This window comes from Papaver somniferum, chromosome 9, assembly GCF_003573695.1.
Source record: "Papaver somniferum cultivar HN1 chromosome 9, ASM357369v1, whole genome shotgun sequence".
Lineage (NCBI taxonomy): Eukaryota > Viridiplantae > Streptophyta > Magnoliopsida > Ranunculales > Papaveraceae > Papaver > Papaver somniferum.
In genome coordinates, this window is record NC_039366.1 from 179,029,464 (window position 1) to 179,042,030 (window position 12,567).

At 36.1% G+C, this 12,567-nt stretch overlaps 2 protein-coding genes across 6 annotated transcripts; one reads left to right on the forward strand and one right to left on the reverse strand.

Moving 5' to 3' along the window:
- Positions 1-730: 730 nt before the first annotated feature.
- LOC113311325 (cysteine proteinase inhibitor 6-like) lies at positions 731-3,093 on the forward strand. The gene is made up of 4 exons (XM_026560163.1): positions 731-1,025; positions 1,129-1,357; positions 2,456-2,601; positions 2,746-3,093. Exons 1-4 carry the CDS (start codon positions 819-821, stop codon positions 2,881-2,883), a joined length of 720 nt encoding a protein of 239 aa, XP_026415948.1. The 5' UTR covers positions 731-818; the 3' UTR covers positions 2,884-3,093.
- Positions 3,094-3,470: 377 nt separating this feature from the next.
- On the reverse strand, positions 3,471-7,809 carry LOC113310782 (dr1-associated corepressor-like). Of its 5 annotated transcripts, none has more exons than XR_003341385.1 (8): positions 7,530-7,809; positions 6,115-6,187; positions 5,851-5,944; positions 5,354-5,470; positions 5,208-5,265; positions 4,600-5,050; positions 4,062-4,158; positions 3,471-3,923 (listed from the first exon to the last, which is right to left on the reverse strand). XR_003341385.1 is itself a non-coding variant. In XM_026559568.1 (7 exons), the coding sequence occupies exons 1-6, from the start codon at positions 7,560-7,562 to the stop codon at positions 4,607-4,609; spliced, it is 819 nt and encodes a 272-aa protein (XP_026415353.1). In that variant the 5' UTR covers positions 7,563-7,809; the 3' UTR covers positions 3,471-4,158; positions 4,600-4,606. The 5 variants fall into 5 exon arrangements, 3 of the variants coding, with proteins under 3 accessions (XP_026415353.1, XP_026415352.1, XP_026415351.1); XR_003341384.1 differs by having other exon boundaries at positions 4,562-5,050; XM_026559568.1 differs by having other exon boundaries at positions 3,471-4,158.
- Between the last annotated feature and the right edge of the window lie 4,758 nt (positions 7,810-12,567).

Genomic DNA, 12,567 nt, shown 5'->3' on the forward strand with positions numbered 1-12,567 from the left:
GAATGGGAGTAATTAAAGACTTCCGAGCCAGAAAATTATCATCTTGAAGTTTTAAAGGTATGATATTCGCAAGAGTATGAAGAGGTACCGATGTAATTGAAGACACATAAGATTCAATGAGTCTCGACGTTGAAATTGATTGAAAAACTGAGAAATTAGGTTGAAAAGTAATGAATTGAATTTGAAGATTCAAGGTAATATTGCGGAAGAAGATCGAACCTTGAAAACCAATTGAAGATTTGGTTTTCAATTTGATACCATATTTGTAGAAAGAAGATCAGATTTTCATTAACTGAAAGAAAGAGAAGAATACAAGGTTCTTATATTACAGCCAGAGTTAACGGTAACTCAGGACTCTGTTTAACAGCGGTAAAACACTCATTTCGTATAACAGATTCCCAATAAAAAAGATACACGTGTACTCTGTCGGTTACAGATAGAACAACTAACTCAGACAAACTGAGTGACTGACTCAAGTAAAACTGAGTGGTGATCAGAATAGTTCTTCAATTAGTTATAGCTGATTTATTACAAAAATCAGCTAATGTTGGTCACTGGCCACCCCATGTAAAACCAATGATGGCCGTAACAAGCAACTTTTTACCAAAGGCTTCGTGGTTTTACTTCGCCGGGATCTGAATAGAGTTGCTTGCCGACTTCGTAGTTCTACTTTGCCGCGAGTATAAAACTAACCGAATAAGAATACAACACGCGTAAGACACGTGGCGTCAAAAGAAGCGCAACTGCTGCAAATCGACGCAAGAAGCTAAAAAGTGTTTAAATATCAGAAAACTGAGAGAGAAGTTTAAAAGAAGAGAATGAGACTCGGAAATAAGATATTTTATAATAAGTTTAAGTTTCTGATCGCTGCTGCTGCTCTAGTTTTATTCTGTGGATTAGGCCTTTCTTGTGAATTCAATATGGCTATGGTTGGTGATATTCGTGACTCTCCTGAAGGATCTCAAAACAGTCTTGAGATCGAAGATCTCGCCAAATTTGCTGTTGATGAACACAACAAGAAAGAGGTATGTATTCCTTATTTTTCATCCGTGTTGATTTTATTTTAACTTTTTTTTTAGGATGATTTCAATTTTGATTTGGGATTTTCTGGGGGTTTATTTTGTGTAGAATGCGCTTTTGGAATTCGTAAGGGTTGTGAAGGCGAAAGAACAGGTGGTTGCTGGTGCTATGCACCATTTGACACTGGAAGTAATTGAGACTGGGAAGAAGAAATTTTACGAAGCCAAGGTTTGGGTGAAGCCATGGATGAATTTCAAGGAGTTGCAGGAATTTAAGCATTCTGATCATGAATCTTCTGCCTCCACTTGTACTCCTTCCGATCTTGGGGTTAAGCGAGGTGATTACTTCACTATTTTAGAAACACAAGTATTATCGTTGATTTTTGTTAACTCCTTTGATTTATGAAACTATGCTGTATTCTGCTTGTTAGAGAAGATCCTATTTATGAAACTCTTTTGAATTATGTACACTCTTATGTTTATGGCAGTTTGTTTTTCATGGGATTGAGTGAGACCTGTTTGTAAGAGACCCATAGGTTCCTGTCTCTATAACCCGTTAATACAGATCAAGCTTTTGATACATTTGTTGTGTACTTTAGAGACTACATTATTAGAGTAACATAACCAAGGGCATAGTCTTCCAGATTGAGTGTATGGATTAAGAGTCCTACCCATGTCAGTAGTAGTGTCCTTGAGTTGAAACTAACAGAATCAACTATGCATGTACAAGAAGGTGACAGTATATTCTTCCAGCTGTTCATTCGTCTTCCATTATTCATTAATCAGAACGTATTTGAGGAACAAAACTTGAATGGCTGAGCACATAACAAGAACACACTCTTGTTCGGTATTTACATGAGCAATAGCTAAAACTTTTCATAACCTCAGTGTGTGCTTGGCTTATTAAGTAAGCTGAGTTGCTATAAGTAAGCTTATTAAGTAAGCTGAGTTGCTATAGGTTCCGTATTACAACCTTGTTCGTTCCTCTGAGCTTGGAGTGTTGTCGATATGACGAACTAACCCTTAAGGGGTATGATCGGGTGCCACATTGTAGTACGTACCAATGATTCTCGTAGTTAAGTTGGCATATGGTTTAGTCATGTTACATCTTAATGATGTTTACAGATTTCCGCTCTCTTTAGGCCCTTGTGTTCTCTCTGGACAATAGTACCGAGTTGTGTTTCCCATTTTCACCCTAACAAGTGATGGGCGGAACCAAGCTTCTACCTTCAGATTGTATAACTTAACTTAGCTAAGACCTCTGTTCCGGTCCACCTTTAATGGTCCTCAGTTGTCAATTTGGTTGCTTCAATTCTTTAATATCACAACCTTGAGACTGCTTAAGGAAACACGTCTTTTGTAGAGAGGGCAATTGGTTGTCCTCCAAAAATTTTGGAGAAGGGCTGACACCTTTATCTTCAATGTGCAATTACCAGAGGGCCATGCACCAGGATTGCAAGCAGTGCCAGCAGATGATCCTGCAGTCAAAGATGCAGCGGACCATGCCCTGAAGAGTATCCAGCAGAGATCTAATTCCTTGGCTCCATATGAACTGCTTGAGATTCTTTCTGCTAAGGCCGAGGTACTTCCTCCTTTCGCATGTTTTTTCCCAGTAGTGTTACCTTTTTTTTCCTGTGTTTGTGTAATCTTCTTAGGCCCCAGCATGTGTTTTTACTTGTTGGGCAAGGATGGGAATTCTTTTCATGCTTTCGACTTGTGTCCACAGGTAATTGAAGAATCGGCCAAGTTCCATATGCTTCTCAAGCTGAAGAGGGGAAGCAAGGAAGAGAAGTACAAGGTTGAAGTACACAAAAATGAAGAGGGTGCCCACCATTTGAATCAGATGGAAGCTGACCTTTCTTAAGCTGACATGAACCCTACTCTCTTCTAGTTACCGGGGTTGGACTGAAATTGGACTGAAATTGTCTGCTACATGCAAATCTACTGGAATCTAGAACATATTTCTTATAATAAATATAGATGTTCTCATGGCCAAGTTGATGTATATTCTGCAAAACGTACAATGGATGTGACTGATTTTATTTTGTAATGCACTAATCCTTTGAGTTTCCTCTGTGCACTGTGTAGATGGACTATGCACCATTAGAATTTTGAAACCCCGTAAAAAGATGCTAGACTTGACCAAAGGCAAGCTAAATGTCTCATATAGATGAGCAGTCTTTAACAATCGACTATTAACCTAGTTTTCGGATGGCAAGGGAAAGGCAACCTGTTATATAGCATGCTTTATGAGTTTGCCTTCCCTAATGTTGAATGACTGGAGTGACCATTATCGGGTGACCTTATCAGTATTCATAGGCAGGTTCAGGTCATCCTTCGCGTGTTAGGAGTGGAAGGTGTTGTTTGGTGTACTGGAAGTCATCCTAGGGAGTGGAAGGTGTGGTTTGGTATACTGGAAGTCGAGAACCCTTTTAAAGCAGCCTCCACATGAGATGGTAAATTTAAAATTATGGTAGTAGGATCAGGAATTTAGTCATCTTGGAAGCCGTATAACTATTGTTAGAAATTACAAGACAAATGCAAAAGAATGCAGCGATTTTATCTGGTGTGGGTGTTACTTCTGCTGTGGTCCATCAACTGATACCTTGCTGACATTAATGAAGTTAGAAGGGCCAAATTGACATGAGGAACAGTCTTGCCCAGGAATACATAAAATGGAACTCCTTTTGACTTGCCAAACTCTGACAAAATGTATGTGTGTTGCACTTCATCGGGCAGCCTTAAAGTTTCTTACTTCATTTTGCAACCCAAAAGTTTCCTTCTTCTTTGCAATTTTGCCTAATGTTCCGCTTGACCCGATTTCTTAGCCTTCTAACATGAAACGCCAAAATCTTTGTAATCCATGCTCTGACATCTTCTGAGCAAATTTCTGTACATTTTCTCCTGCACGAAACATTCTGTTCATCCCCATGGCATGAAACCTAGAATTGTCATGTTAACTAAGCCGAGGCAGCAAGTATTGAATCCCTTATCACATGCATACGCTCTAGGCGCCATTGAGGAGAAAAGAAAAAGGAATACCCATTTAACAGCGAGCATTGCTGGGTAAAGTGCAACACAACCACACCAATACAGGCAAACCACCATACAATATAGCCGTCATCCTACGGAAGCATGCCTGTCAAGAAGCATCCATTGTAAAAGCTAATGCATTCCCTACTGGGTAACAACTAAAAAGAAGATTCAAAAGATATTTACAACTAATAAAATCAAATCCTAGTTGGAAGGAGTGCCACGATATTTCTGACATTGAGAGATAAGAAAATGAAAATTAGAACTTCTTTTAATTGTAAGAGGAGGTATACTGCATATAATACACTTCCTAGATGTAGGTTGACAATTTCCTTATAAGCCTTTCTAGAGGGTTATAATACGTACAGTTTCCCCTTGTTACCTAAATGATAGGTCGTTGTCTTCCTTTCTTCCTTTCTGTTTCTGATCTCCTAAACTCTAGTATGCCCCATCAACATGACAATATCTGTGGCTATCTCTGCATATCAGAGCAGGGGATTGCAACTAACCTGTGTGTGCTGGAAACCTGGGACAGAGTCGTGATTACCTTATCTCTATCCTTCTTCATCATAATCCTCATCTTCACCTATCTTCTGGTTCAGTTGAGCAAGCTGCAGTGGGTCAATGGCCATCTTGTCCACATCGGCGAGAGACCAACCTGGATATTCTTCATGCTTCAACTCTGGAGGAAGCTCTCTGGAAACAGGATGTGCACTGGTGTGCCCATCCTGCAACTCCACATTTAGGTCGAAGTTCCGCAACACTTGGTTACCGCTGCTATCGAGTGCAGTGCTTTGCCTCGATTCATCGTCCTCAGCCCCATTGTCAAGCCTCTTGGTATTCAGCTTCTGCTTGTCATCTTGAGGAGACATGTCAAGATCATCTTCGCATTTCTCAGCATGGGTGCTTTCTCTCTCAATTGCTCGACCTCGGCCCCGACCTCTTCCACGCCCCCTTCCCCTTCCTCTGCCACTTGTACTACTATGACCTGCTTCTTGCTGCAAATAAAATTAAAATAACCATCTCTATCATTAGGATCATTTATTTCGGAAAAAAACAAACAGAAAGCGCTTCTACATTCCTTGTGCTAGAGAATGCGAGGCAGAGATATTTCTAATGAACTCTCAATACTAACTGAAATCCTGTTTGACATACCATCCTTGTTCTCTTTGCCTCTTCATCGCTATCATGGTCTTCATCATCTGCAGCTTTCCTGGCAGATCAGTGATAAAATAAAATCAGGCACTTTGATACTTCACAAAGAGAAAATAGAGAGAACATATTGGTTGAAAATTTACTACCTTCTCCTAGAAACATGCCTGTCATCACCAGCAGCATCGGAACCCCCTAAATCTGGGACCTTGCTGACAGTCTCTTTAAGGAAATCAAACACATTGAAACTTTGAACACATTGCTTTCTGAAATTTGAGGAATAAAAATTATTTAGTAAAAGTAACTCATAAGTAACAACTATTATTAGGTTTAAAGAAATAAGTCATTTTAACAAGATCATACGCCCAAATAGATGTTCATGGATCTAACATTAAGACATATCTGTTGAATCTAATGCAAAAGAAATAAGAAAGTAAAATAAATCCATAACAAAGAGTGCCAAGGAATATCAAGCCAAGAATTAACCACCGAAAGTTAAGAGGATAGTAACACAGCTGTGTTTTTTTTCCACATGATGTATATTCATATGAAAGTGGTACACCATGTCACACATGTCAATCAATCAATGAAATTAAAATCTAAGCTTTTAATAATTAATTTCAACCCTGATGAATGCTTCACTTACAAATGCAACGAACTCATGGTCTTTGCTCCTCTTTGAAGGGTGATATCATATGTCCTATCACAGAGATCTTGGAGAAATAATTCCAGTGCTTTAGCTGCAAGAACATGATAACGGATTCTTTAATCCGATTTCAATCTTCTTTCGCAAGTATAGTCGTGAATAAATATCTTATTGAAATGGAAGATAGTGAGGATGTTGAAGTTAAGAAAAGTCCAGACACAAAATGTAATCAACAAAATGACGGCTTAAGTAACAACTACTCACAGACTAAGAGCGGCACAGCCATTGCAATCTTCCCAACATCCTCATCTGCTTGCATTATCTTCTTAATCCTAGACTGGAAAAATAAATTTTTGTCAGGTAACTTTGTGATATCAGTGAGAGATTCTCTAAATGATATAAACGAAAAATTATCTAAAAGTTACTGCAAACACTTATAATAATATAAACACTTGGTTAATCTTAAAATGGGTGGCTGATGTCTTATCAGCAGAAATAAGAAGTCTGCAGCGAACCTATGAGTTACAAGTAATAGACCTAATAGTAAGCAAAACAAGAACAGAGGAGCCCTTATGCTCTGATAAGAGACCAGAATCCAACTGCACATGAAACATAATGCCTCTTTCCTCACCCTAATACCAACCTTCCAGATAGAAGTGCCGGAGGTTTCTATCTAATCTATCCTTTTTTCCTTACAAAAAACACAGGCATGCATAACATAGATTGGAACAGAAAGTGGAGGCAGGCTAACATTTGATTAGTCTCTAGACCTGAAGGAATTACGTAATCACAAAAACTTCGTTGATAAATGCAATGCGTCAATTGAAAAGAAAAATACCAGAAAACTTAGGAAATCTATGCAAAATTTGTCTTCCTTCTTCAACTGAGTTTTATCTTTTTATCAAACCCTCAAAAAAAGAGGTAGGAAACAAATGTCTTCATTATTTTAACTCCATCACTCACCACTATGTAAAAAGATCTAGTTTAAAACTCTCATCCATTACCGAAATGATAATAATGGTCAAAATTTTAGCCCACATCTTGATGTAAAACACACAAACAATTAACAAAATCATATGTAAACAATAGTGACATGCATGCATAATTAATCCTGGTCTATCACAAACTATTAAAACAAATTCAGCTCTTACGCAAAGTCACAAACAAATAAACTATTGAAGGAACAAATTCAGCTCTTAAACAGGTTAAGCTTATGAACTTTTGCTTAGTGTAAAACCTAATTAGTACACTAATGACTTAATATAGGATATCCAGCTTGGATGCTGATGACCTAAAGTTTACAAAAACTAAAACATAAGTATGGGCAGTGATAGAAGTTTAACCACAACATAACATTCCAAAATAAGTCCCAGTACAATAGTCCAATTCAAAACCCTAATCCCTAATTCCCAAAATACCAAAACAACATCCCAGAAACATATTCAGAAGAAAACCCAAACACTACTACATGCTGCTAATTAGAAGTGTGAAATCCTAACTTACCATCACCTAAAACCCCCTAAAATTTAAGCAACTCTCATACCATTCAACACAAGAAAAACATAACCTATTGTGAAGACTCATGCAAAAAAAAAAATAATAATAATAATAATCTTAAATACCAAAAAAAAAACAGATAAATTGGAAGTAAACACAGAGAAGAGAAGAGAGAGAGTTACCGCAGGAAAACGAGTATCAAGCTTCTTCCTCATTGCGTAATCAAGATTTTTCAGGCCATAAAAAATCAAACCATACAATCGAACTTGAATCAAAACCCTAACAATGAATACCTTATAATAAATCAAAAAGCCCTAACTTTAGATCCGAAGAAACTTGCAGAGAAGATCGAAAATTTGCTTCAAACAGACAGAAAGGGGAAGAGAGAGACAGAGGGAACTTTGCTTCTTCCGCTCTCTCTATCTAGAAAACCGCTATTTTCGGACTCGACGCGAAATTTAGACCAATGGGCGTGCTACCAATTTTGGTCGTCATGTTTTGCTATTTGACCGATTTCACCGCTAAGATGCAAACGTGTGACGTAGTTTTCTTCGTCATTGTGTCAGTTTGTTTACTCATATCAGCTGTGAGTGAACCTAACTTAAAGTAGGCAAGAATTTTCACCTACGCGGCAAAAGAGTGAACCGGAAAAATACTCTTCATTTTCGGAATCCTTTACAAATACTTTCTAAGATAAGTTTTGGGTAAGGGTTCATCTATAACAACAAAGACAACTGAATTCATATTTTGGGAGGTTAAAAGCATATTAATTCAAAAAAAATATTTAAATAATATTCAAGTAAAGTTACCAAATTTTGGAATTGTTGGTTTTAGAATAAACTGTAGTTATTCGTAGTTAAGAATTTAATAGGGATATTGGCGAATTAAATGGATTTCAATGGGAGAAAGAAATAGGCGCGAAATCAAGTCATTAATCTCTTTGTTTCATTTTAGTATCAGAAAAAAAAAAATCTCTTTGTTTCATTCAAAATAACTACGCATCAGGTCAAGATGATGTCATGTAGAAAGAAAAAGTAATCTGGACGATAGACAGTTAGATAGATAAGATCCCATTTTTCTGAGCTATGTATGTAACTTTAGATAAAAGGATCCTGCTTCAAAAGGCATAGAGTTGATGATTAGAGAGACAACCAATTTGGTCTGAAGATGAGCTGGAAACATCGAATGCATATGTTTTTATACATTTTAAAATAGAACTTGTTGAGCCTTAGGGTTGTGAAAGGAAAGCTAAAATACTAACATGAGGATTATAAAATATTCTTAAAAATAAGATTGAGAATCTTTTATGTAATCCATCTTGCTCCCGCGAGGTGAGTCTGACGAACACTTGTAACCTTTGATCAAATCGTAGTAAAATCATTATCCCTGGTGATCATAAGTTTTAAACTCCGAAGCACGTAATTCCTTGTAACTTAACATTTTTCTTGACATTACATACTTGATACTTACATTGCTTAACTGGATAAATTTTGTGGATAATAAATATATAAAAGTTGAAAGGTTTGTTGAAACTGAGTAAATGGTTATTCCATTGTCCTTTGCATGAGTATCACTGACGCCCTTTGGAGGTTTAAGCGGATTTTAATTTTAGGGTGGTATCCACTTGGGTGGAAGTATTCATTATGACTCGATTAGTACAAGACTGTTATTTTGACAATTTGAAAATAAATAAAGCATTATTCGATAATAAAAGTGTTAATCCAAATAGCTCAACCAATAAACTCTAGTGAGAAATTTTCAGGTTCATATGGGCATTGATGCACGTGCATAGGGCTCGATGTAGTAGGATATTGTGACATATCTTGATTAGTAGTACTTGGAATCCGTTATGCCTTTCATTTTTATTTTTTTATTATTTTTTTGCACGGGTCATTTATGTTTCAGATTCATCGAGTGTAGCATCTTTCTTTGTAAGGATCTTCTTTACTACTACTCCTATTCTTAAGATTCATCGCGTGAAATCCTACTAGATATAGAAATGTTGAAACAATCTATATTTACTCGAAGAAGAGTTGAAGACGTATTAATGACAAAGAAAAACACTTTAGACTGGGGTTAATTAGTAACTACTGACTTTGCCTTTTTCCGTTTCTATCAATTTCCCTACAACTGTGATTACTGAAAAACATAACATGTGAAGCTTATTTACATGGGTTTAGTGTGTAAATATCTTGATCATTACTAGAATCTAAGTGTTAAGATGAATGACATATGTTAGAGCATTGCTTGGTTGAATCCACCAAGCGTTGGTATGTCATGTTTGGTTGCCACATTTTAGTTCCAAAAACTCGAAGCTACTTGTTTTGATTACTAGAGTCAACTTCGTTAGGTTATATTAGGAACAATATAAATGTTGAGACTCGCTCGTGTTACTCTGTAGAACCTGAAGACGTATCAGCATCAACGAACTCGTAATCTTTCTATTCGAGGTTAGTAACACAAAATTGATTTGTTCTATTTTTATGTATGTTTCTTTCAAGTCGTTTAGATTGAAAACATAACATACGAAGTTTGTTTATGTATCTCTAGTACTGGTGACTTGAGCATTTCATTATGATCAAAGTGTCTATGAAAGATATACTAGTTGTTTTATACAACTTTGGTATATGGAGTTACGAAGTATAGTTTATCTATTGGAATTTGTAGATTCGACATAACACTATTTGGTAATTCATTATTATTTAGTGCGTTGAACTTTCGGGTTGTTACCTAGAAAACTATGTTTAACTACATGAGTTTAAGGAAGTAGAAATATGAAAGTTGTTTCCTAAGTTGAAAGGAACCAAAGGATCTATTATAGTTTTAAATCCCTTGAACAATGATTTTTACTTGGACCAATCCTAAGGATCTCTAATAGGACCGATCCCTTACCAAGGATCTCTATTAGGACCGATCTCATGGATCTCTAGTAGAATTGATCCTCAATTTAATCAAGTTTGTGTTTTTGGTTTGTATATTATTTTAGGGTTGCATAGATACCAAGTATTTTGGTTAAAAATGAAAATTCACAAGATATCGACATAATATATTTAAACATGTGCTAAACTCTTATTACGTATTTTCCATGATACTCAAAGCGAGATCCTATAACCGAAATACTCCAAATATCTTTTAGGTATTCAAATTTATATGTTTTCCATATCCCAGAGGATAAGCATTTCTCTTGTAGCTAGTTTAGTAAAGTATATGTTGCATACTAGATAATATTGGTTGTTATCCAAGAGAGATCTCGGTACATGTGTTGGATTACAAGGTTGAAGAGAACAAAACCGAAAATATACATTTATTACATATCTTTAGGACTTTCTGATTCGGTAACCTTCTTGTTGTCCAAACATGCCTTGATCATTATAAATAGTAGAGATTGTGTTATTATAAACTCATCCCTTTTGACACGCTAGTTAACTGTTGGTGCGGTAATAAATAGTTAAGATTGAAGTCTATTTAGGGTTCTCATATGATTAGGAAATGGGTTTCCATTTGATCCAAATTTACAACAAAAAACTAGATTTAAGCACTACATTACCAGTTTCGGCAGTACCATCATTCCACATTCCACTCTTACATGATGCTTGATTTGGTTTGCGTAGTTTGGTTTCATTTCTAGTTTTATTTATTTCTTTTCAATTTAATGAATACCAATATCAATGCATTGTTTGATTGTCTTGATTAATTCGGGGAGTTTTCTTTTTATTAAGGTTTTATTTTGATAACATATATTGTATTTGTTCATCATCAATTGGGGTTGTATTAGTGTTTCAATTTGGGGAAAAGATGATATTGCAGAGATTTGTTGATTACTCTATATTTTTTGGTTTTCTATGGTTTCCATGGAATTTTATTATGGTTTCATTCCAATAAGCTTTTAGGGTTTCCTGAAAAAAATGCAAGGGAAAAACAGAAGAAGATTAACATGCTTCTTTGAAAATGAATTAAGTCATGAGTTCTCTATAAACTAACTCCCTCTCCTAGCCCATTTAAGATGATTCATGGATATAAATGTATTTTAACAGGGTATGGTACCTACCACCTAAGAAATTAACAATTTTAGTCGTTTAAGAAGAAAAAAACGAGATGGAAATGTCAGACCTAGGGCATTTAAAGTTTATAAAAAATGGGGCACTTTAGAATACTAATTATCAGTCTGGGGCATTTAAAAAAAAATCTCCGAGTTAAAAACCCAATTCAAAGGAGCTAAAGAAATCAATAAGTCAATATAATTAAATTTTGCTTAGTTTGGTGGATAATTCCCAGTTCAAAAAAATTAAGGTGATTGATCCGCCGATCACCGATCAATTTATCTATCTTTAGTATTAGGTCTGAAAAAGTGGGGGTCTAACAACCTCACCCAATATTTCGCTTAGCAATCTGTATGGACTAACTCCAATATACTTTCAAGAGAATCAACTAGACAGTCAGACTCAATCTTAAGAAAAGTATATCAAGGAGTTATATCTCAATTTCTCAATTCAATACTTACTCAAGCAAGTAGCAATCTGCGAGTCTAATTGAATACAAGAAAAATTAACTTGAACGGTACCAAAGACCAATGTTCAAGGATCAATCAATTTCAATCACCAACCAAAGGTTGGATTTACCAATTGATCGATTCAACGCGCAACCTGTGATATTTCAATCATATAACAAAATATAATCCTGAAAAAAAATAACACAGACACCAGAAATTTTGTTAACGAGGAAACCGCAAATGAAGAAAAACCCCGGGACCTAGTCCAGATTGAACACACACTATATTAAGCCGCTACAGACACTAGCCTAGTACAAACTAACTTCGGTCTGGACTGTAGTTGAACCCCAATCAATCTCACACTGATCCAAGGTACAGTTGCGCTCCTTACGTCTCTGATACCAGCAGGATACTACGCACTAGATTCCCTTAGTCGAAGACTTTAATAAACAAACATGTATCACACAGAAAAATCTACGGTGATAGATAAATTCGTCTCCCACGAATATACCTATGAGTTTTGTTCCGTCTTTTGATAAATCAATGTGAACATGAACCAATTGATAAACCAGACTTATATTCCCGAAGAACAGACTAGAAATATCAATCAACTCACAGTAATCTTAATCGACTAGCGAAACAAGATATTGTGGAATCACAAACGCTGAGACGAAGATGTTTGTGACTACTTTTCTATCTTGCCTATCGGAGAACTTAATCTCAAGACAATC

Excerpts from the sequence above, each read along its gene's own strand:
- LOC113311325 (XM_026560163.1), top strand. The coding sequence starts at position 819 with ATGAGACTCGGAAATAAGATATTTTATAATAAGTTTAAGTTTCTGATC. Across the intron at positions 1,358-2,455 it reads CGATCTTGGGGTTAAGCGAG|AGGGCCATGCACCAGGATTG; the intron begins GTGATTACTTCA and ends TGCAATTACCAG. Across the intron at positions 2,602-2,745 it reads TTCTTTCTGCTAAGGCCGAG|GTAATTGAAGAATCGGCCAA; the intron begins GTACTTCCTCCT and ends TTGTGTCCACAG.
- LOC113310782 (XM_026559568.1), bottom strand. The coding sequence starts at position 7,562 with ATGAGGAAGAAGCTTGATACTCGTTTTCCTGCG. Across the intron at positions 5,471-5,850 it reads ACCATGAGTTCGTTGCATTT|AAAGCAATGTGTTCAAAGTT; the intron begins GTAAGTGAAGCA and ends CTCAAATTTCAG. Across the intron at positions 5,051-5,207 it reads AGGCAAAGAGAACAAGGATG|CAAGAAGCAGGTCATAGTAG; the intron begins GTATGTCAAACA and ends TTTTATTTGCAG.